This window comes from Canis lupus, chromosome 27 (assembly GCF_048164855.1).
Source record: "Canis lupus baileyi chromosome 27, mCanLup2.hap1, whole genome shotgun sequence".
NCBI classification, from domain to species: Eukaryota; Metazoa; Chordata; class Mammalia; order Carnivora; family Canidae; genus Canis; species Canis lupus.
In genome coordinates this window covers 10,947,949-10,968,776 of record NC_132864.1, presented here as the reverse complement: position 1 = coordinate 10,968,776, position 20,828 = coordinate 10,947,949, and the positions used below count along the sequence as shown (strand labels likewise).

The window sequence follows — 20,828 nt, the reverse complement described above, 5'->3', positions numbered from 1 at the left end:
TGCACATACTCACAGACTAACATGGTGGGGACCATCTGCTTCCAATGTCCACATTCCTCTCCTTGGCTCTTCTCATATTAGGATGCTGCTTTGGGGGCTCAAGAGAGCCCCGATGGTATCATTTAGATGAGAGGTGGGAGCTTGGCTGATCTTACCCTGCTGCTGTGTCTTCCTGTCCCCTCCCAACACACATACACATGGGTGACATGACACAGAGATCTCTGTTCCTGGCTAAGAGGCCACATTCATACTGGGAATCCAATTTATCAACTCTTAGACCAGCAGCTTCCTGAGCTTTGCTCTTGGTTTCTCCTACTGGTCTGTCTCCTCTCAGGATGTATTAAACGAACTTTTGTGTGAATGCCATGAACATGATAACTTTGTCTAAGGCTCCTCGTCCCCCTTCTGACCCAGACGTGCTTCTTATGGGGCATGGGAATGATTGGCACCACAGAGGAAACCATTGAGATCAATTCTCACTGAGTGACTACCTGCTGAACACCTCAGTGTGCCATGTAGACTGGATGTGCCACTGCAGAAGGATGTACAGACCTAACGGTTAAGAGGGGAAAGGTCCATGTTTCTCAAACAGATCACCTCCAGGTGGGGAACAGAGATAATAACAAGAAAACAAGCAAGAGCATTCAGAGTCTTGAAAGGCAAACTGTGTAGTGTTGTATAGGTAGAGTGGTCTAGTGTAATCAGTATGGTGTAAGCCCTATGACATGAACGATATGAATGTTGTAAGTGATAATGCTGTAGACAACATGGAAATATTGTGAGTGTAGTCTACACAGGAGCACACACATAAATTAGAGGAAAACAGTGTATTGAGGTGCAGAGTGACCAGGTGAGAGAGACAACATGGAAATATTGTGAGTGTAGTCTACACAGGAGCACACACATAAATTAGAGGAAAACAGTGTATTGAGGTGCAGAGTGACCAGGTGAGAGAGTGCCAAGTTTAAATTAGAAATGACTCACAAGGAATGCCTTCTGTAGAGGCATCTGAGCTGTCCTGTAAAATTTATGCTGCTTTTGGTGGTAAGGAACAAAAAATTATGGACCAAACAGCTTTAACAACAAGAGAAAGTAGATTACCTGGATAAGAAGGTAGGAGGTTGGGTGGTTACAGGTGGGCTGGTCTGGTGGTCCATCTTCATCCCAGAGGACATGCTTCCTTCTGCTCTTCTGTTCTTCCATGCACACAGTGTCGGCCTGGTCCGCGCCAGCTCTCTCAAGGGTCTGAGATCACTGCTGCAATCCCAGTTGTCATCTGCGAGGTGACAGCATCCAGTAGGGGAAGGAGGGCAGCTTCCTGGGCATCTCTCCTGGGCAAGGAGACCTTTCCAGTGTCCCCATGAGCTTCTCATGCCTCATTGGCTGGAATTGTGTCACACGGTCTCCCCTAAGCCAATCGCTGGCAAAGAGAATGGGGTAGAATGACTGGCTTGGCAGGGCCCATGGTGGATGGGGTGCAGTGGGTTTTCTGAACAAAATCTTTGTAATGTTAGAAAGGAAGAAGGTGCGTGTATGTTGGAGCAGAAGTGCTGGTGTGGGTGGTTGGATGGCCTGTAGGCAGCCAGTTAATGTTTCCACAGACCTGGACAAGCATCAGAACGCAGACATGGGAAGATCATGGAAGGGCCTTGAGAGGGAATGAGTCCAGGAGAGCTCCAGAGAGAGAAAGAGGACCTACTAGGAGGGGTCCTGTGCTGGGAGGCGAGGTGTGTACAAGGCAAGGCTGGAGAAGGAGGAGGTCCGGGTCATCAAGCCTGTAAACCATAATCAGGAGTTTGGATTTTACCCAGTGTGCCACAGGAAGTCACTGGGGAGCCTGACATGAGCAGGAGGAAGAGAGAGCACTGGGCCAGGGACCAGCCATCCTGGGGGCTGAGGGCTTACATCGTTGTGCACATACCCCCAAAGCCCAGGGCAAGTAGCACTCCCTCTTCTATCCTGGATTTGATTCAAGGAAAATGAGGATCGTGATGTCCACCACACAGAGTTTTTGTGGGGACTGTGCATCGAGAAGATGGAAGGCTACTGGGACTGAAGTCCATATAATTGGGAAGTGTGTACTATCTCCATTCTCATTATTCACTGAAGTCATGATCTGTTAAGTCACTGCAGACACTGAATTAGCAGATACTGAGCCTTCAGGAGGAAACACACACATACACATCTCATGCAGACCATACTCTGAAATCCTAAAAGCAACCTATCCTGTGAGATTCTCTTTATTTTACAAAAAAAGAAAATGAGGTTGGAAAGTGGGAAGCGACTTGCACGAGGTTGCCCAACACGCACTGGAGCAGGGATTTGAACCCAATCTGCCAAGCCCCAGCACAGGAGCTCCTCACACCGCGCTACCCACCCCCTCCTTTGTCCCTTGTCTGGTCCTCTCTGCATGAGGACTAACACAGGAGGACTGGGCGTCAGCTGCTGTGACATCAGCTGGGAGCTTGTGTGAGGGGCAGGGGACTCAAATTCACCACTCTCTGTCCTTCTAGGCGTTGCCACGATGGTACCATGAGCAATATGAGCAGGGAGATGTATTTGAGAACATGGAGCCCACAAATAATAGGGTGTCCACAAGGAGCAAACATTTATTCTTGGTGGTGCTGAAAATGGGAGAGTCTGAGATCAGAACGTGGGTATCCGGGGAGAGCCCTCCCTCTGGTTTATGGACAGCTGGCTCTGGCCCTGTTCTCATGGGATGGACCAGGGGGAGGAAGTAAGCTCCCCAGAGTCTCTTCTCAGAGTGTGTGGGTGGGCTCCACACTTATGACCCTATTGCCTTTCAAAGGCCTCATCTCCCGACACCATATTGGGGACTAGGATTTCAACAAATGAATTTTGGAGGGGTCACTCACAGGCAGTCCATAAGTCTGATACATACTGTGAACATTGTTGTGTACCTCAGGACTTAGCATTCAACAGGATTGACCTCATTTGAGCTGTTGTAATTGAATTAGTGAAGGATGGTGACACGTTCTTTGTTTTAAGGGTATGCTGTGTTTCAGGAGAAAGAAAGCAAATGAATTTCTAAGGCCTCTGACTTTGTTAGAGTCTTAATTTAAGTTTTTCCAGGTAGGCCATCCCATCTGCATGAGATTCAAAACTTCTTATGCACAGAAAGGGACTTACGGTCTCTAAAACAGGTGTGTTTCTGCTGGCAGGATGTGTTTCTGTTAAAGGGTGGGAGGGCAGGTGGATGGGTAGCCATAGACAGGGTGAAGCCAGAATTTTCCACAAATGCAGGAGGTATATACTGTAGGAGGTGGGATCAGGAAAGTTCTAGGATCTGTGTGGACCAGCTGAGCCAGGGAGAGGACAGTATTGCCATCGGTAAGGAGCCTTATTCTCTTGAGGGGGACCTGCATGTTGCCGCGGAGTCCAGCGATATTCAGGGGGCTTGGGGTCTGTCTCCCAGTGAGTGCTGCAGTGGGAAGGCAGGGTTTTCATGCAGTGGGGCACCCCTCCCAGAGTACCTGATGGAAGGGCAGCTGGGCCTGGCCCTGTGTCAGCATTACAGGATTTTAAAATAAGAATGTGGTCCTATGTTCCCTTTCTGCTCTAACTGAAAATCATGTTCTAGGGCAGCCCAGTTGGCTCAGCGGTTTAGTGCCGCCTTCAGCCCAGGTTGTGATCCTGGAGACCCGGGATCGAGTCCCATGCCAGGCTTGCTTCATGGAGCCCGCTTCTCCTTCTGCCTGTGTCTCTGCCTCTTTCTCTCTCGCGCGCGTGCGCGCTCGCTCGCTTGCTCTGTGTCTCTCATGAATAAATCAATAAAATCTTAAAAAAAAAAAAAAAAAAGAAAATCCTGTTCTGATTGCTCTCTTCACAATCCTGGGCACACTCAGGAGACAGCCGATTTACTCAGTTCATCGTGTTTGGACGGCTCATTCCCCATAGGATGGGCATCTGCTGCGGTCACCCTCCAGCACCCTGTCCATTGCTCTGAGGCCCAGGCTTACCCAGTCCATGTTGCTAGGATTTCAGCCCATGTTTCTGTTAGTGACCTTGGTCAGTTCTACTTAAAGATGCTTGAAGACATTGGGACATGGACAGGTGGACGTGGCCAGGAGCCTGATGTGTGGGGAGAGGGCTCGGTGTCCGGCCGCTTGTTTTCCTCTTTGGTCTTTGATTTCCTTCTAAGTTAACTGGTCGCATCTGTTCCTTCTCCTCCTGGAGGCACATTCATGCTCAGTACTCTTTCTCTCCGGGTGAATTGGGGGGAGGAGGTGATAATTTGTCTCAAACAATGAGCAGTTTGCTCTTGGAGTTTGGAAGTTGACACTTCTGATCTTGCTCTGGACCTGAGCGTCTGGGGCTTGCAGATGAGGCCTGGGCTGTGGGGACCAACTCAGAAGAGGAAGGGAAAGTCAAGAGTAAGTTGTCATTTGTGGCTTGCAAAACGTGGTGGCACCTGAAGTGACCCTCGCCCCCTCTTCCACCCTCCCCACCTATGTACATAAATGACATTTTCCTGATGGTCCATGAGAGAGAGATGTTACCAACACTTTACTGGCTTATCTGGGAGAGGGGAAGTGATATGAAGCCTGGAATTGTGTGATGTGTAGCCAGCTAACGCAGGTGCGTTAAAAGGGTACCCCAAGTGCTGAGCCAAAAAACTGTAAACACATGCTACTTCCATACTTCCAGTCGGCAAAGTTATAGTTTAATGGGGCCAAGTAATTGTATCCACATTTCGTGAGCATTTCCCACAAAGACTTTAATCTAGTGCAAAGCTTCCTTGGTTTTTCAGAGAAGATCCTCTTTATGGCTTAAATAAAGTGGGTTTTTTTAGCAACATATGGCTACCTTTTATGCATCTTCAAATACGGTGCAAGAGTGAAATATGTTGCACCTGGGGTTTGATTATTGGTGGTTTGAGTACATAAAAAAGGTGAGGTAAAGAAAAAACACACAAAAGAGGCAACAAAGGTTATAGAACTCCATTAAATTATGTTTATGGTTTTGCTTGTCAGTATTTCATAATACAAAATGGTTTTCCTGGAGTCTCTTTATCAGTATTTGTCACTAATTAGTGCCTACAAATTACCTTTTGTTCGAGTCATGTTCTTCGGGTTGTCCTTGGTGTCTAATAAATCAGAGTTCATGAACTTTCATTGCTCGTCATGTCCTGTGTTTTCTTGCTGATGCATCTGAGATTCTGACTCTCCCAAAGGTTTCCAACCACTGCGATTCCATCTTTGTGAACGGGAAGGAAATGAAGAGCAAAGTGGACACGACCGTGAACTTCACACACCAGCATTTCACTTCCCAGCTAGAGGTCACTGTCTGGGCACCCAGACTCCCCCTGCAGATTGAGATCTCGGACACTGAGCTGAGCCAGATCAAGGGGTGGAGGATCCCCGTGGCCTCCAACAGAAGGTGAGGAGCCCAGGGAGGGCTGAGTCCCCGAGAAAGCTAGGGGATCTCAGGCTTTTGGGACCTAGATCACTGTGGCAGGCTGCTAGCCCATAGGGGCCCATGCCCCAGGGAAGCAGCATCCACAGTGGTCACAGTGGTCTCGGGTTGGGGTTCAGATGGATGGGACTTGGGTATTTACCAGCCTTTTGATATGAGGAAATCATCCCAGAGATGTGAATAATATCCATTGCCTAGAGTAGTTGCTGGGATTCAGGATAATGTTGCACAGCATAAGAAGCACTTAGCATGGGGTGTAGTTTTTTTTTTTTTTATTCCCTATTTCCCTGTTGTTCCTTCCTATGTTGTTCATTCCCAGGTCCCTGGCTATAAATGTCAGCCTTCATCTGTGGAGTGTGCAACAGTGGTTAGGTTGTAGGCTCTAGAATGAAGCCATTGAGTTTTCACTCTGGCTTCCCCATATAGAGCTGTATGACCTTGGGCCAGTTGATGAACCTCTCTGTTCCTCAATGTCTTCGTCTATAATCTATAAATGGAGATGGTAATATTACTGAAGAGAGCTGTCCCATACTCAAACTCTGATCAGGTACCTCTAGGAAGAGATTTTATAGAGGTAACTAAAATTCTAAATCCACCAATCTTAAAATATGGAGGTTACCCAGAGGGGCCTGACCCGTCATTTGACCCCTTGAAAGCAGAGTTTTCTCTAGCTGGTGGCTGGTATTGTACAGTGTGCAACCTTTTAAAACGGGGCATGTTTTTATCCAGCATAAATCCCCTGAGATCCACCCCAGGTGTTGGCTGTATCAAGAGTTCCCGTATGCAGTGTTGAGTGGTAATCCATGGTGTGTACTCTCTTATTGTGCTGAATCATCCGTCCGTGGGGGGCCGCTCACGCTGTCTCCAGGTGGGGGCTCTCACGACAGCTGCTGTGACACTCCTGGACAAGTTTGTGTATGCACCTGAGGCTTCTGGGGAAAGAGGCCAAGAGTGTAATTGTTGGACCATATGAATAGGGCATAGTTAGTTTAAAAGAAAGTACCAAACCATTTTCCAGAGAACCAGTACCATTTTACACTCCCAGCAGCGACGTAAGAGTCATTCAGTTACTCCACATCCTTACCAGCGTTTTCAGAGCTCACATCCTATATGGTCCCATTTACAGTGATGCAGAAAATGCACAACAGATTGGTGGTTGCCATGTGTTCGAGATGGTGTGGAATGTGAGGGAGTGGCCCTGGGCACCCCGGTGGGGACGTACCAATTCTGTGTCTGGATTGTGGTGATGGTTATGAGAACCCTCAGGTGGCACAATTGCATAGAAACACATACACACACATGCACACACACGTGTACTGGTTAAGCGTGTAAGCTCTGTGGCTTGTACCAGCATCCGTCTCCTGCTCGTGGCACTATGCTGTGATAATGTAAGATGTTAATTCTGCAGGGGCCGTGCAAAGAGTATACGGGGCCTCCTATACATTGTTTTCTAACTTACTGTGAATTTCTAAATAATTCAGAATTTTAAGTTTTTTAAAAAATAATAGAATGCTGTCTGTCCTAAAGTAACAGAACTGTTTCATTAAGATGGTATTTCTAAAACTTCACTTATTCACTCATCACTTTTATGATGCTGCCACTTTTGAATGCCCCCCATAATATATACTTATTATTGCTCCTTTTAAAGTTTTATTCATTTGTCTAAGGGACATTTCACATGGCTATCAAAACTAGCTGAACGGTAAAAATTAACGCAAAGAAAAGACAACATTGGTGTTATGTTCTGCATAGATATGGCTGTTTGTCTGTGGGAGCTGGTCTCTAGGTAAGTCAACCAGCAAATGCCAGAGAAGCATTGGAGGTAGCCCAGTGCCAGAAATCTTCATTCCCTGTGATATAATTAGAAGGATTGATTCTAAAAGTGAAATGGGAATAACTCTTCTGAATGTCATTCTGTGGTGGGGATCCTATGTCCTTCACCACCCAGAACCATCTCACTTACCAGGAGAGATATTCACTCCTCACTCTGGGAAACCCCAAAATGCTTCTCTCTGGGTACTGGTAAAAGTTTTCCTGTTATTTTCCAAATAGGACCTTTCAGGGAGGCAGAAGGATCTAATTTAAAGGAAGTAGGTTTCAGAAGTCAAATTGGCAGTCCAGAAATTTGCTGCTCCCCTGCTGTCTGAGCCTCGGGTCTTCATGTAGAAGTAGGAACGTGTTTCTTGACTGTTTTGAAGGTGAACAGAGCTCGCTGTAATGAGAAAGAGGGTGCAGCAAGCCACAGCAGCCTGGGCATGGATCTCCCTTTTGATGGCTAGCTAGGTGGCCGGGGCCAAGTTGCCTTTCCTCCTGTGCCTTGGTTTCCCCACTGGTAAGATCAGGATAATAGAACACCCTCCCTTCTTGGAGTGGAGATCAAATGAGTCAAATGAATGTGTGTGGTTGGTGTATGGGACGTTGTCCACCTGTCAGCTTTCATGGTCACATGGACATGTAGAGCCAGACCCAGCACATAGTAGGGGTGACTCAGTGCGTGTGAAGCACTGCCACTCCTGACACCAACCCCTGTCCCCTGATGGTCATAGACTAGTCACCAAACAAGGTCTTTTCACAAAAGCACACAGGACAGGTTCACCTTGAGGGGAAGGTTCTGGAACAGCAGAGCCAGTGAGGATTTCTCTGGCAGGCTGTATACAGGTGGGGCAAGAGGAGGGGCTGGGGCCCACGGGAGGAAGGCAGAGGCAAGCAGGAACCATGAGCCAGGGTGTCCCCAATTTCTACAGGACCCCATAGCTGCTCTGTGGCTGAACACTGTGGGGTGGGGGGTAGGAAAGTGTATCCTGGCCTCCGAGAGCTCAGAGGAAGCCACCCTGTCTTGAGAAGAGGGCCTTGGCCAGCCAGGAACCAGTGCCAAGCTGTCCCATGCTGATGGTTCATGACAGTCTTCCAGTCCCTGGGGGGCCGTCCCCACCCTGACCAAGGTGAACTCATGCACACCTGGAGGGAGTGGAGGGGCAGCTGTGCCTCTGCGGGGTTGGGGCCGTGGAAACCCATCCTGGCAACTCTTCCCACCTGGGACCTCACGTTCCCCGCAGTGGGGAGTTTCAGACTGCAGAGTTCCAGAACACAGGATGGGGACACAGCATCTGCCTGTTTGGGGCAGGGTGTCCCGCGGCACTGGGCAGGTGAAGGCAGGGGTGGCACTTGCCTTCCGTGCTCCGAGCAGGTGGCAGCATGCATGGTACACAGGGACCACCAAAGAGGTACGGTTAGTGAGTGAACTGATGGCGAGCAATACCATGTCACGTATTCCCAACAGTCATGTAGACTCTGCAAGACGAGGTGCACAGAGCCCCTTAACAACGTGATGTTCATCTTCGTTTGTTTGTGCCTCAGGCCCACCCGAGACAGCGAGGACGAGGAGGACGAGGAGAAGAAGGGGAGGGGGTGCTCCCTGCAGTACCAGCACGCCACAGTGCGTGTCCTCACACAGTTCGTGGCCGAGGCGCCTGACTTGGGTCAGCTGAGCTACATGCTGGGCCCCGACTGGCAGTTTGACATCACCGACCTCGTAGCAGATTTCATGAAGGTGGAGGAGCCCAGGATCGCGCAGCTGCAGGGTGGCAGGACCCTGGTGGGCCGGGAGCCAGGGATAACCACCGTGCAGGTACAGGGCTTGCGCTCTGTGCTGTGGCCTTGGCCCCAGTCTGTACTGACGAGTGTGCAGGTAGATGCTGCCATGAAGGTGTGTGTGGGGGGGGGGGGGCCCATGGATATGTGTGCGTGATTGCACGTGTGTACGTGTGCTCATGTTTCTCTTGACCAGCAAAAAGAAAATTTATCAACTTTAATAACCTAATGTGAATTAATATTTGTATTTTAGGGAGAGTTGAGAAAAAAATACCAAAGCTATATTAAATGCACAGTGGAAGCAACCTTTCCCCAATATGATAATTCACTCCTCATATATCACTAATAGAAGTTGATTAAACTTGAGAAAAACTAGTTTTCTAGTTTTATTTTCCTAACCTTGAGGGTTTTTTAAAAAAGATTTTATTCATTTATTCATGAGAGACACAGAGAGAGAGAGAGAGAGAGAGAGAGGCAGAGATAGAGGCAGAGGGAGAAGCAGGTTCCATGCAGGGAGCCTGATGTGGGACTCAATCCTGGGTCTGCAGGATCATGCCCTGGGCCAAAGGCAGATGCTCAACTGCTGAGCCACCCAGGCATCCCCCTAACTTTGAGGGTTAATTGTGTAGCTACATATTACACTTTGAACAGTGGACAGAAAATTTTTAAATAGCATGTATTTATGCTAAAAATAATTTTGAAATCCACAACTACATGCTTATCTGTTTTATTAGAGTAGTAGTAAAAGTATTTTTCTGGTCCGGTTTAATGGAATAATTATGCAGAAATGACGCAGCGTGTTTTTTAGTATAAAATGTAAAGTTGCCATGGATAGTTAATTAAGTCATATTTTAGGTGATGCCAAAGCTGATTTTGATGAAGCTGGATTAAACATGCTATATTTATATTACTTCTCTATTGCTGTGTAGCACGTTATCACAAAATGAGTAGTTAAAAGCAGCACCAATTTATTGACTCAGTTCTGTAGGTCAGGAGTCCATGTGAGCTGGAGTGAGTATCGCAAGGCTGAGACAAAGGTGGTGGCCAGAATGGGCTCATGTGGGGCTTCGGGGAAAGATTCCCTTCCCAGCTCATTCAGGCTGTTGGCAGAATGCACTTCCTCATGGGTATAGGATTAAGCGGTCTGTTTCCTGTTGGACTGCCAGCGAGGGTCAGTCACTACTTCTAGAGGACACCTGTGTCCCTTCTCATGGGGCCCCTCCATTGGCAGTAATGGCTGGGTCAAGCCCCTCTCACACTGAGTCTCTGTGACTTTCCCTTCTGCCCCCAGCCGGGGAAGGCTTTCTGCTTTTATGGGCTTCATGTGATGCCATTGGACCCACCTGGATAGCCCAGGGTAAGCTCCCTATTTTAAGGCTAGCATGTAAACGTGACCTGATCCTGAGCGTGACTTCTCATCATATTCCCATGCTTGAGAAAGCAGTGAGGACATCTTTGCAGTGGAGGGGGAACATTCTAGAAATTCTTCCTACTGGATATTCCTCTCCATTTGTTCGTCACCCCTGGTGCAAATGAGAAGATAAATTAGAAGCAGAAGTTTCTTAGGATGTAAAAAATTCCTCTCCTGCTTTGCTTAGGTGGCCCCTTCAGCAATGGCACAATGGCCCACACCACTATCACTGTTGTCCCATAGTGAACTGCTAACTGCCTCCCAGTAGGAGAGCAAGAGAAGGTGGCCGAGCCCTGTCCCCTGTAAGAGCTTTCCCACAATTCTGCCATTTTCACATCTAAATATTAGTGGTTGGGAAACAGTCTTTAGCTGTTGCCTCTATGTTAAATTGAGCTCTTCTTGGGAAATACACTGGTATTGTCATGGCCAGAGTCAAAGGAAAGGAAATGGGCCAGCGTGGTATTTGTCGAACACTTCTACTTGGTGAGTTCACTCAACCATAGGATACCCCGTGTACCCACACGGTTCCCACAAGGGCACCCATCCAGCAGAGAATGGAGGGAACATGTTAGTGGAAACGTCAGTTAGGAGTTTCAGACACTTGTGTGGTGCAGAGACTGGAGCTTGCTTGCTTCCTTTGAAGGTGCTCTCACCTCTCTCCGACTCCATCCTGGCTGAGAAGACAGTGATCGTCCTAGATGACCGCGTCACCATTGCAGACCTGGGCGTGCAGCTGGTGGCCGGCTTGTCTCTTGCCCTGCAGCCTCACAGAGCGGACAAAAGAGCCATCGTCTCCACGGTGTCTGCCCAGGACGTTCTCACAGCCCCGCAGCAGGTGGGATTCCAGGGTCCTTTTGTACCCGGTCAGTTGAGACCACTTCCCTCCCTCTCATACCTGCCGAGAAGATCAGTAGAGCCCTCATAGCTATATCGGGTGGTCCTTGAAACTTCTTTCTGCTTCTTACCCAGTCCAGCCTGTCCCTTTTCGAGAAAAATGCCAGTGACTTAGATACATGTTCCTCATTCATGCTTTTATACACCAACCTCATGTCTATACACTAATTGCTTTACTGCAGCCTTATCTGCGCTCGGCATACTCAGCTAGACCATGACCAAAGAATCACATGTTGTCACTCTGCCAAAGCAGGTGTTTGTTTTTTTGTTTTTTTTTGTTTTTAACTTGGGCATTGCCATTTCAGCTACTTAAACAGGCATTGCTAACAGGCACCAAATCGCTACTGTTTACCGTAATTGCCAACTCTAAAGCTCTCCTCCATCTTTAAACTCATAACAAGTTTGTAGAGGCGTCAGGAAACTGTACCTTTCCAGGGAGCTCATCTCATAATGTATCTTTCCCCAGGCCCCTCAGCTGGTGTGTGTTCTGCTTCATCAGCACTGGCTTTCTAATAAAGGATGTTCAAAGTGATATTATCTGGAGCAGGAGCCTGATTAGCTGCACCTGATCTTGATTCAGAAAAATTGCCTGATCTTTCAAAATGTTTTTTTAGAAAGATTGAAGTCAACTTTTGTTGTATGGCATGCAATAAATTAATACACACTTTAATGCATTCATCAAAGTATATTATTTGCTCCTCACATCAGTGGGGCAAAAGCATATTACTGATGCCAGTTCACATAAAAGTTTATTTTTCTCAGTCTGTATATTTAAATGGTATTCTATGGGAAATCATGTGTATGTTTGCAATTTGAAGGAACCTGATTATAACATAATCCTTTGGTTTCATTTTTCTTAGGAAGCAATAGTCAGTTCTTGGATTTTATTCAGTGATGGTTCGGTGACACCCTTAGACATTTATGATCCCAAGGATTTTTCAGTTACTGTGTCATCATTGGATGAAATGGTGGTGTCTGTCCAGGCAAACCTTCAGTCCAGATGGCCAGTTGTGGTCGCACAGGGTGAAGGGCAAGGGCCCTTGATTAAATTAGAAATGATGATTAGCGAGCCCTGTCAGAAGACCAAGAGGAAGAGTGTTCTTGCCGTGGGTAAAGGAAATGTCAAAGTCAGATTTGAACCAAATATTGATGAGCACCAAGGAGGCACCAACGATATTGAGGGTCTCCGTCGGGAATACAAAGACCACCTCAGTAATTCCATAGAGCGTGAGGGAAACCAGGAGAGAGCAGTCCAGGAGTGGTTCCAACATGGTGCCTCCGTTGGCCAAGAAGAACGTGGCAACAAAAGCACAACCCCACAGTCTCCCTTGGAAGGAAAAGATAAGAAGTTGCTCAAGAGTGGCAGTCCAGACACCTTCACAAGCTTCCCCACTCCGGGGAAGTTACCGGAAGCCAACAATCCCAGTGACCTGACCGTGACCTCAAGGGGGTTAACTGACCTGGAGATTGGCATGTACGCCCTGCTCTGTGTCTTCTGCCTGGCCATTCTGGTCTTCTTAATCAACTGTGTGGCATTTGCTTGGAAATACAGACACAAAAGATTCGCCGTGAGCGAGCAAGGCAACATCCCCCATTCCCATGACTGGGTCTGGCTGGGGAACGAGGTGGAACTTCTGGAGAACCCTGTGGACATCACCCTCCCGTCGGAGGAGTGCACAACCATGCTAGACAGAGGCCTGCAGTTCGAGGAAAGGAACTTCCTTCTCAATGGCGGTTCCCAGAAGACTTTCCATAGTCAGCTGCTCAGGCCCTCTGACTATGTCTATGAGAAAGACATGAAAAGTGAGCCTCTAAATCCATCGGGCCCCAAGCGGAAGAGAGTCAAGTTCACTTCCTACACCACTATCCTCCCGGAGGACGGCGGCCCGTACACCAACTCCATCCTGTTCGACAGTGAGGACAACATCAAGTGGGTCTGTCAGGACACGGGGCTGGGGGGCCCCCGGGACCTAAGAGACTATATGGAGAGGCTGCAAGACCACATGTGAACTTTCTTACGTTTGTATTCACCTTTATGCCTTCTGTTTTTTGAACGGTGGAGCAGTGAGTTTGTTCAGCAATAGGGGATGATTTAACAAAGCTTAATTTGTGGCGGTCTGGGGGGGATCCCTTTCTGAGCAGGTGTCAGAGGCCTGGAGGGCTATCGCGGCTGGGCTATAAGCCGGGAGATGTCTCTAAAGCAGCCACATGTAGACCCTGGAGAAATTCTAAAATGACAGTTGTGTCTGCTGCCTGGTACTAGCTTGGTTCAAATATGCTAAACCTGACCCCACAGACACTGTTAGTCATCTCGCGACAAACGGCCGTGTGGAATTAGAAAAGGCTCGGGTGTTGGTTTTTCTATTCCTAGAACTTTTAAAGCACAGTGGACATTCCTTGCCCTTGGCCTGAGACTGGACGTACGTGAAAGATGCTGAATGTAGCCGCCCTCATTTGTTACGAGGCTGCTCATTATTTTTATACACATTTGCACCTGCACCTGGTTCCTTTGGCCTCTGCAATTCTTTTTTGAAACATGAAGAAAAGCAATCGCGGTCTCCTCTCTGAGCTGTTTGATTTACACATGAGTTTTAGTCACTGACATTTGCCGCGTCCACGCAGGACGTCAGGTGTTCTCTGGTTGCCCACGTTCCTTACCTGAGGGGCAATGTCTGAGAAGCTTATCCTCACGCTGTCCTTCCTTCTCTTTGTTGTGGAACCTCCTTGTATCAGCCTGGGACATGGGATTTTACATAAAATATTAATCTACTGCGAGGGAGGGCCATCTTTACAGTTTTCTATACGACGCTTACAAACTCTGGTGACCACTTGTCAACCACATTTGTTTTTATCTTCTGCTTGTGGAAGATTTGTGGGGAACTCCTGGAGTGTGTTTCTAAGGGCAGAAAGACCCTGAGATAGTCATGTTTATACTGGTGCTTTCTGGTCAACACAATTTGTTATCCAAACTGAGATAAAAATTTTAAATTAATTATACACAGAAAGGAAATTGTGTAGGAAATACAGATTACACTCCCATTTTACCAGAGCAAAAAAAAAATTTTTTTTGAAAGTAAGTAAAATGATGTTTCAACTTAGCAATATGTAAAAATCCATCCATATAATTACGTCCCCCATCCCTCTCCCCGCCCCTGCAAAAATCATCCATCCTGACTCTGGCAGAGCTAAAACCTACACAGAGTGTGCTCTGATGGAGAAAAGAATGGGTTTGCTTACAAGTTTCATAAAATAAATGACTTTGAGGGTTTAAGAAGTAGATATGTAGGAAAACTATAGCTGTCGGAAAGTCAGAGTGGCAACAGGAAAAAAAGCATGACCCTCTGCATAATTTTTTAAAAAGTGTTTTCAAAGAATAGTAGGCATGGTTTCAAGCAAAGCAACAATTTCAGATTAGGGGAGAACATAACGCCATTTGGTTAAGATGGGATGACTGGGAAAACGGGCATGGGACTAGCCTACCTATTCCATCTGCATCTCTAAGACATAGAAATGTAAAGACCAGAGTCACGAAGACCTGCAGGACGGGCAAGGAAGTGGTTTCCTGACCCCACCCGGCTGATGGGTGAGCTCTGAGAGGCATTTAGTTGTGTGGCTTCCTGTGCACGGGAGCATGACAACTCCGCCTCCTCTGGCCACCACGTGGCAGCCACGTTCTACCTGTGTCTCTTGCCGACAGGACTGCGGTGGGTTTATAAACAATGCATGAATCACCAGGGATGGAGGCCTGATCTCGAGAGGCCAGTGTCCAGTCAATCTTGTGTTTAAGGTGGGAGTTTAGGGCTGTGGCCAGTGACGTTTCAAAAATCTTTCAATGTGATGGATGAAGGAAGTCAGGAGACCCGGGCGTTGGCTTCAGAGGGAGTTCGCAAAAAGAAGGCTGACGCCTGGCAGGAGGAGTGCCCCGGGGAGCCAGAGGAGACTGCGCTGCTCACCGCACCCAAGGATTCGGTGCCAGCCAGGGAGTCTGAAGGGAAGGGCCACACAGCTATCCAATGAGTCCCGCTCCTTCTGCAAGATGTTCTCAATTTTCTCTCCCTTTGGATCTTCAGCATTCCGAAATAACAGGAACTTTGTGTCTGAAACTGAGAAACCTCAGCTGGTATAGGGGTTGAGCCCTTCCCCCCCCACACACACACGTGTGTGCGCACATGACAGGCCACCCCCACTGGCACAGTGAGGCCCTGGGGAGGGTGGGTGGTGATCTGGGAAAGGACAAGGGACACTACCATTGTCATGGGGAGCGTTACTGAGAAGCTTGCAAAGCAGAGCATTTCCTGGGGTCTGAGTGCTTGGTGCAGGCAAAGCGCAAACTTAGGGAGCGTCAGAACAGAGACCGTGCCAGTGGCTTCTTGGGAGCGGGAAACTGACCGCTGTCCTGAAGATGCCCCCCGTGGGTGAGCCAGAGGCACCCAGACTGATACAGACTCCGTACAGTCACCTTTGCCAGCTTCTGTTCAAACTCAGTTCAACATGAACGTCACACGGAAGGTCATGGGGGGAGGTCCCTTTCACCATACAGTACACACTCACAAGACGCGCACACACATGCGCATGTGAGTGTGTAAATAGGAGCCAGAGAGTACGGTATTTAGTGGGAACCAGCGCCGTGGGCTGTCCCCCACTTGGCGTGGGCACTATTCACAGCTTACCAGGATTTCAGTGAAGTTTTATTCTAAATGTGTCCCAATCACCAGCAGCCCTGGATTATAGCCACCTGTTTTCCAACTAGATCATTTAAAATAAATAGGAACTGTGCCCCTAAATATCTAAACTAAAATGGGGAAAAGACATAACTTATGAAGCCTTGAAATCCGTTCCCTGGGGGCCTGCAGGCTGTCTGGAGTTTCCAGTTTTTTACAGGTGGAATATCCAGTCGATCGGGGTGATTAATCACCTGAACAGAATAACGGCAGTAAAACCCCTTCCTCTCCCCAAAAAGTGAATGCTTAGGATCCCTCCCCCGCCCCACTGGCCCAGGCCAGCATCAGCAGGCCCCCTGAGGGGGCAGCTGAGAACTGTGCGGGCCTCACGGAGGGCAGCTCAGGCCCCCCCGGGGACCAGGCCACCTAGAACGGGGAGGGTGAGACCAGTGTTCCCAGCCGCAGCTGTGCTGCCCCCCAGGCTGCACCCCAGGATCCAGGAGCAGCTGCCACATGACGGAAGTGGAGTTCAGATGCTCAGTGTCCCATCCGAGGGAGCGCAAGTAGACCCTGCCAGTCTTCCCCGAAGAACAGCACCCAGCAAGCTTCAGAATGCTCCGTGGGTGCCAACAGAGAACGGACTGACCTCCCAGCTGGTTTGTGTTGCACCCTGGCCAGGATCAGCTCCTAGACTTAAACTCCAGGCAGAGGGTTTCTGTGTACACGTTGACACGGAAAAACACGGATCACTTTTTGTCCCATTGCCACATCCGTAGACGAGTACTTTCTACTTTGTTCACTTTTAAGTTTTAGGAAGTCTGCCTTTATGCATTTTGATCCTTTACATCCTTTCTTCACCCTTTTGGAAAGGCATCTTCCCAGTGTTGGGGTGTTGGGACCAGTCAGGGCTCTGTGTCAGAAAATTAACCAGCCCGTCCTCAACGACCACACAGAGCGGTTGCACCTGCTTCCTACACGTCTCTGGGACCATCGTCTTTTCTACTCGAATCATCTCAAAAATGGCTTCCATTCTCCATCTAGTCTCTGTAAATGACACGACAGATGGTTTATAGACTCGTCAACCACCTTCTGCATCGAAATTCTACACGTGTGATGTGCCGCGTATCACCTATGATGTAAAGGGACAGGACGGGTGGTGGAGAGATTATGGGAGGGTATGGACAACAGATATTTTTGTATGTAACCCACGCAATACCCCGAGGCGCTGAGAGGTGTGCTGGAATAAATACATTTTACAGTCAAAGCATGCAACGCTGTAGCTTTTAAATGTACAGGCCTTCCGCTCAAAAATATCTAAGCCCAAGGTGGGGAAAGCACCGAGCACTGGGTGAGGGCGCGGCTCGAGGCGGCATCACTGATGGAATCTGCCAGAATATTTTGATCTTACTCTTCATTACTTTTGGATTTTTTTCCTCTTTTTTTCCCCTGGAAATATTTCAGAAATAAAGTGACTACATTTCCCAGCATAAGGGTATATTCTAACCACAGGGTAACTCATCATTTTTAACATGAAAATAAACATTTAAACATTCTTCCGTGGCTTCATTATTTTATGCACATAGTCCCTTTTCAATTTTAGCCTCTGTATGATTTTACTATATAGTCTATTTTTTCTTCTTTGCCAGATATTTTTAATACCTCCGATACAGCAATAAATGGAAACCAAAAGAAAATGTTTATAAATGGTTGCAAACAACTTTCACCTTGGAAAGCTTCTCATTTGCTTTCCCAGCTGGGCGACACTTATTCCAGGATGTCTCCGAGGGAGGGCTCCTCACACCCACATCCCCGTCCAGGGCCCACCGTCTTGGGCTCCGGACTGACCTGCAGGATGCAATGACCCTCGGCCTCAGCCTCCCTTGTCAATGGTTCGCTCGTGTGTATGTATCTGGGGCACGGGTGTAGACACAAGAAAAACACAAGCGTGCCGGGCTCCTGCCTGGGAGGCCGACTTGGTGTTTGAGCTGCCCGCCGGCCAGGCGCTGCCCAGCTCCCACACGTCCCCCGCCGGCATGCGTGCCCTTCCCACACTGCCAGCATCGTCTCTGGCATTTTGGCAAATGTCTCTCCTTGCTTTCAGGATGGGGCAGTAACTTGACATGTCACAGTAAATGCTCCCTACCGAGTAAGCTCTGCAGGGTAGCAGGCTTCAGATGAGCTCCCAGGTGTGGAGGATTTCCCACACTCTGGATGGATGCTTCCCACCAACCAACTCCTCCTTGTCCCTGTCCTTGGAACATAGGACAGAGCCACGGACCCAGGAGGCTTTCCCCAGGTCCCCGTGTGTGCGCACGTAGTCAGTAAAGTTGGTTTCTAAAAGAGAAGGGGGAAAGTAGCTTGAAAAAAGAAGGTTTGTAAAAGAATGAATCTGTTACATTTAGATTTTTTGAGTGTGTGCAAAATGCAAACCCCCACATTTCACATTTTGGGAGTATTAGACTCCTTCATGCCTTTAGTTTCTCTACGGTTTTACACAATTTAGACCAGTTACGGAGGGGTTTTTTGTTGCTTGCTTTTAGAAATCTTAAAAAGTACAAGAAAGTGCAGAAGCATTGTACCCTGGGTGACAATGTTTATAGACTCTTCTATGAGTCAAGGTGAGCAGGACACTGTCACTTTCCAGATGACAACTTTCTCCTTGGAAAGCTTCTCACTGCCGCAGTCCAAGAAGGTCATCATGTCATCTAAACTAGACAATCTTCACATTCCATGAGATGCCTTTATGATTCCTTTGGCTTTAATTATTGCTCTCGGTCAGTCAAGATGAAACTTTTTAATTTTATCTTAAGGATTGAAATCTCTAGATACTACAGAAGCCAAGAGGACAGATGATTTTTTTTTTCTTATGCATCTGCACTGCCCGTTGGAATAATGCACTTTACAGAGAGATGGATGTTGCTCTGGAATTCAGGGTCCATGTGATAGTGACCTCTTTACCCATTCAAAAATGGTCCTTCTCTAGGCTTAAATCACTATTGACCTGACTCTTCTTTCTTTTCTTCCTTTGGCCAAAGAGCATGAACCACTTTCTAGTTCCTATAACAAGGTTGGAACTAAAATAATCTGCCACTTGCAGATGACCTCCTTTGTAGGAATTTGACTCGCTGAATGAAATAACACCAATGCCAGTGTAGACACTGCCCATGTAATGTAGTTTCCTCACTTAGAGATGCTTCCTCAGAGAGTGTGCCTTGTTTTCTTTGTCATAACCACTGTAGAATCTCTGTTTTATCTGGGTAAGTTCCCACTTCTGGCAAACATGCTCTAATCCCATGAATATTTTAGGCCGACAAGGAGCACCCACTAGGCATTGATAAGCACACTCTCCAGAGTTCTCAGCACTGTATTCCACTCTCCTGGTCATGCATTTCTACTGGGCACATCTGTAAACTTGTGTTGGGCCTTTTACTGTTTCAATTGCTCTGGTGCAGTAAACTGCTTACCACTGCCACAAAAGATGCCCACATCCCCAAGGATGCCAAGACTGGCCAAGGGAGGGACCAAAGTGCTTCCTCTTGGCACTGACCACTGAGTGAGTGACCTTTCCTATAGTTGTCCTCCACTGGGAGCCTTATTTTGAACATCAGTTTAAAATTCAACTCAGACTCCATGAATGAATCTGTTGCTCGACCCCCCTGACAGCTGATGTTCTAGGCATGGTCGTGGGTTTAAGCAAATGCCAAAACTATGAAAGGCAGGAGCCGAGACATAGAGAATTAAGTAATAAGTGATCACACCAGTTGGCTGAAAGACAACTGTGAATAACAATGGGTATCCTACGGCAGATCCATGCTCTTGGTAGGGGGTCACATATGTCTCTCTGTGGCAGACGATTCTTACAATGCTGCTTATCTATGCCATGTGTCTAAAGAGCATGCTGTTTGCTCACAATTTAAATCTGTATCCCTGCTGTCAGTTCCCCCATCCCAGGCTCTTCTAAGGCAGGTGGATCTGATCTGGGCTGCAGAGTGCCATGAATGGCAAACCCACACAGCCCACTTCTGGGTGGCTTCAGGGCAACAGCAGGGGATATATTTTGTCTGACATTTGAAAAAACGGTGTCATCCCCTATTTTCTATTTTTCTGAGTTGGGTTCTTGTTGCCTGGTACACGCCCGATATTATAAACAGAGCATGCTGTGATAACATTGTGCTTCTATATACTTTTTCGGTTGTATGATGTCTTTCTCATATTACCCATGGTTTTCAGTATGATCTGTTGTATATGTTCCTCAGTATATTTAACATATCTGTAAAGGCACTTCCAAACATTTTGAAAATGAAGAAATAAAACGTGTTGGATGATTCCTTGTTATAGTAAAACAATCCATTGGTAGGTTCCCAGAAATCACCTCATCTTCAAATAGATGTTCACAGGAGGACATTAAGAAGGCCTTAGGTCCAGCAGAGAGAGAGCTAGCTGTGTCTTCAGATCCTTGATGACAGCTACTGGCCAAGACTTTGAGAATTAGAGAAAAGAATGGCTTACTCAAATATAAGAGCAAGAGTCCAAGGGGAAGAGGCTTGCTCAGTGCCCCGGGGGATGTATTCTGGCTACAGAGCCTACTGGACCATCTACATTAGGAAGGTGTCTTCCAGAAAGAAGACAGTGGTGGTCCATGACTTCCTGTAGTTAAGACGTGCAAATTTGGTTCTTGGAGAAAGCCAAGAAAAGTCCATCTTTCTTTAAAGCTTCCAAAGTTAATTTTTTTTTTCAAAGTTAAATTTTAATTAAAGAAAAAGCTTTATTAAGATTTGTCCCTGCCAGCGGGGGGTGGGAAGTCAGTTCTACTTACAAAATTTGAGTCCCGAGAA

At 47.5% G+C, this 20,828-nt stretch overlaps 1 protein-coding gene across 4 annotated transcripts in view; it reads left to right on the top strand.

Annotated features, from left to right (window-relative positions):
- Nucleotides 1-20,318, top strand: part of TMEM132B (transmembrane protein 132B) — a 371,275-nt gene extending 350,957 nt beyond the window's left edge. For all 4 annotated transcript variants that reach the window (XM_072802149.1, XM_072802151.1, XM_072802150.1 and 1 more), the window contains 4 exons: nt 5,195-5,400; nt 8,794-9,064; nt 11,082-11,273; nt 12,193-20,318. In XM_072802149.1, the coding sequence (XP_072658250.1) occupies nt 5,195-5,400; nt 8,794-9,064; nt 11,082-11,273; nt 12,193-13,341 (1,818 nt within the window). In that variant the 3' untranslated portion in view covers nt 13,342-20,318. The remainder of the gene's footprint in view (nt 1-5,194; nt 5,401-8,793; nt 9,065-11,081; nt 11,274-12,192) is intronic.
- The last annotated feature ends 510 nt before the right edge of the window (nt 20,319-20,828 follow it).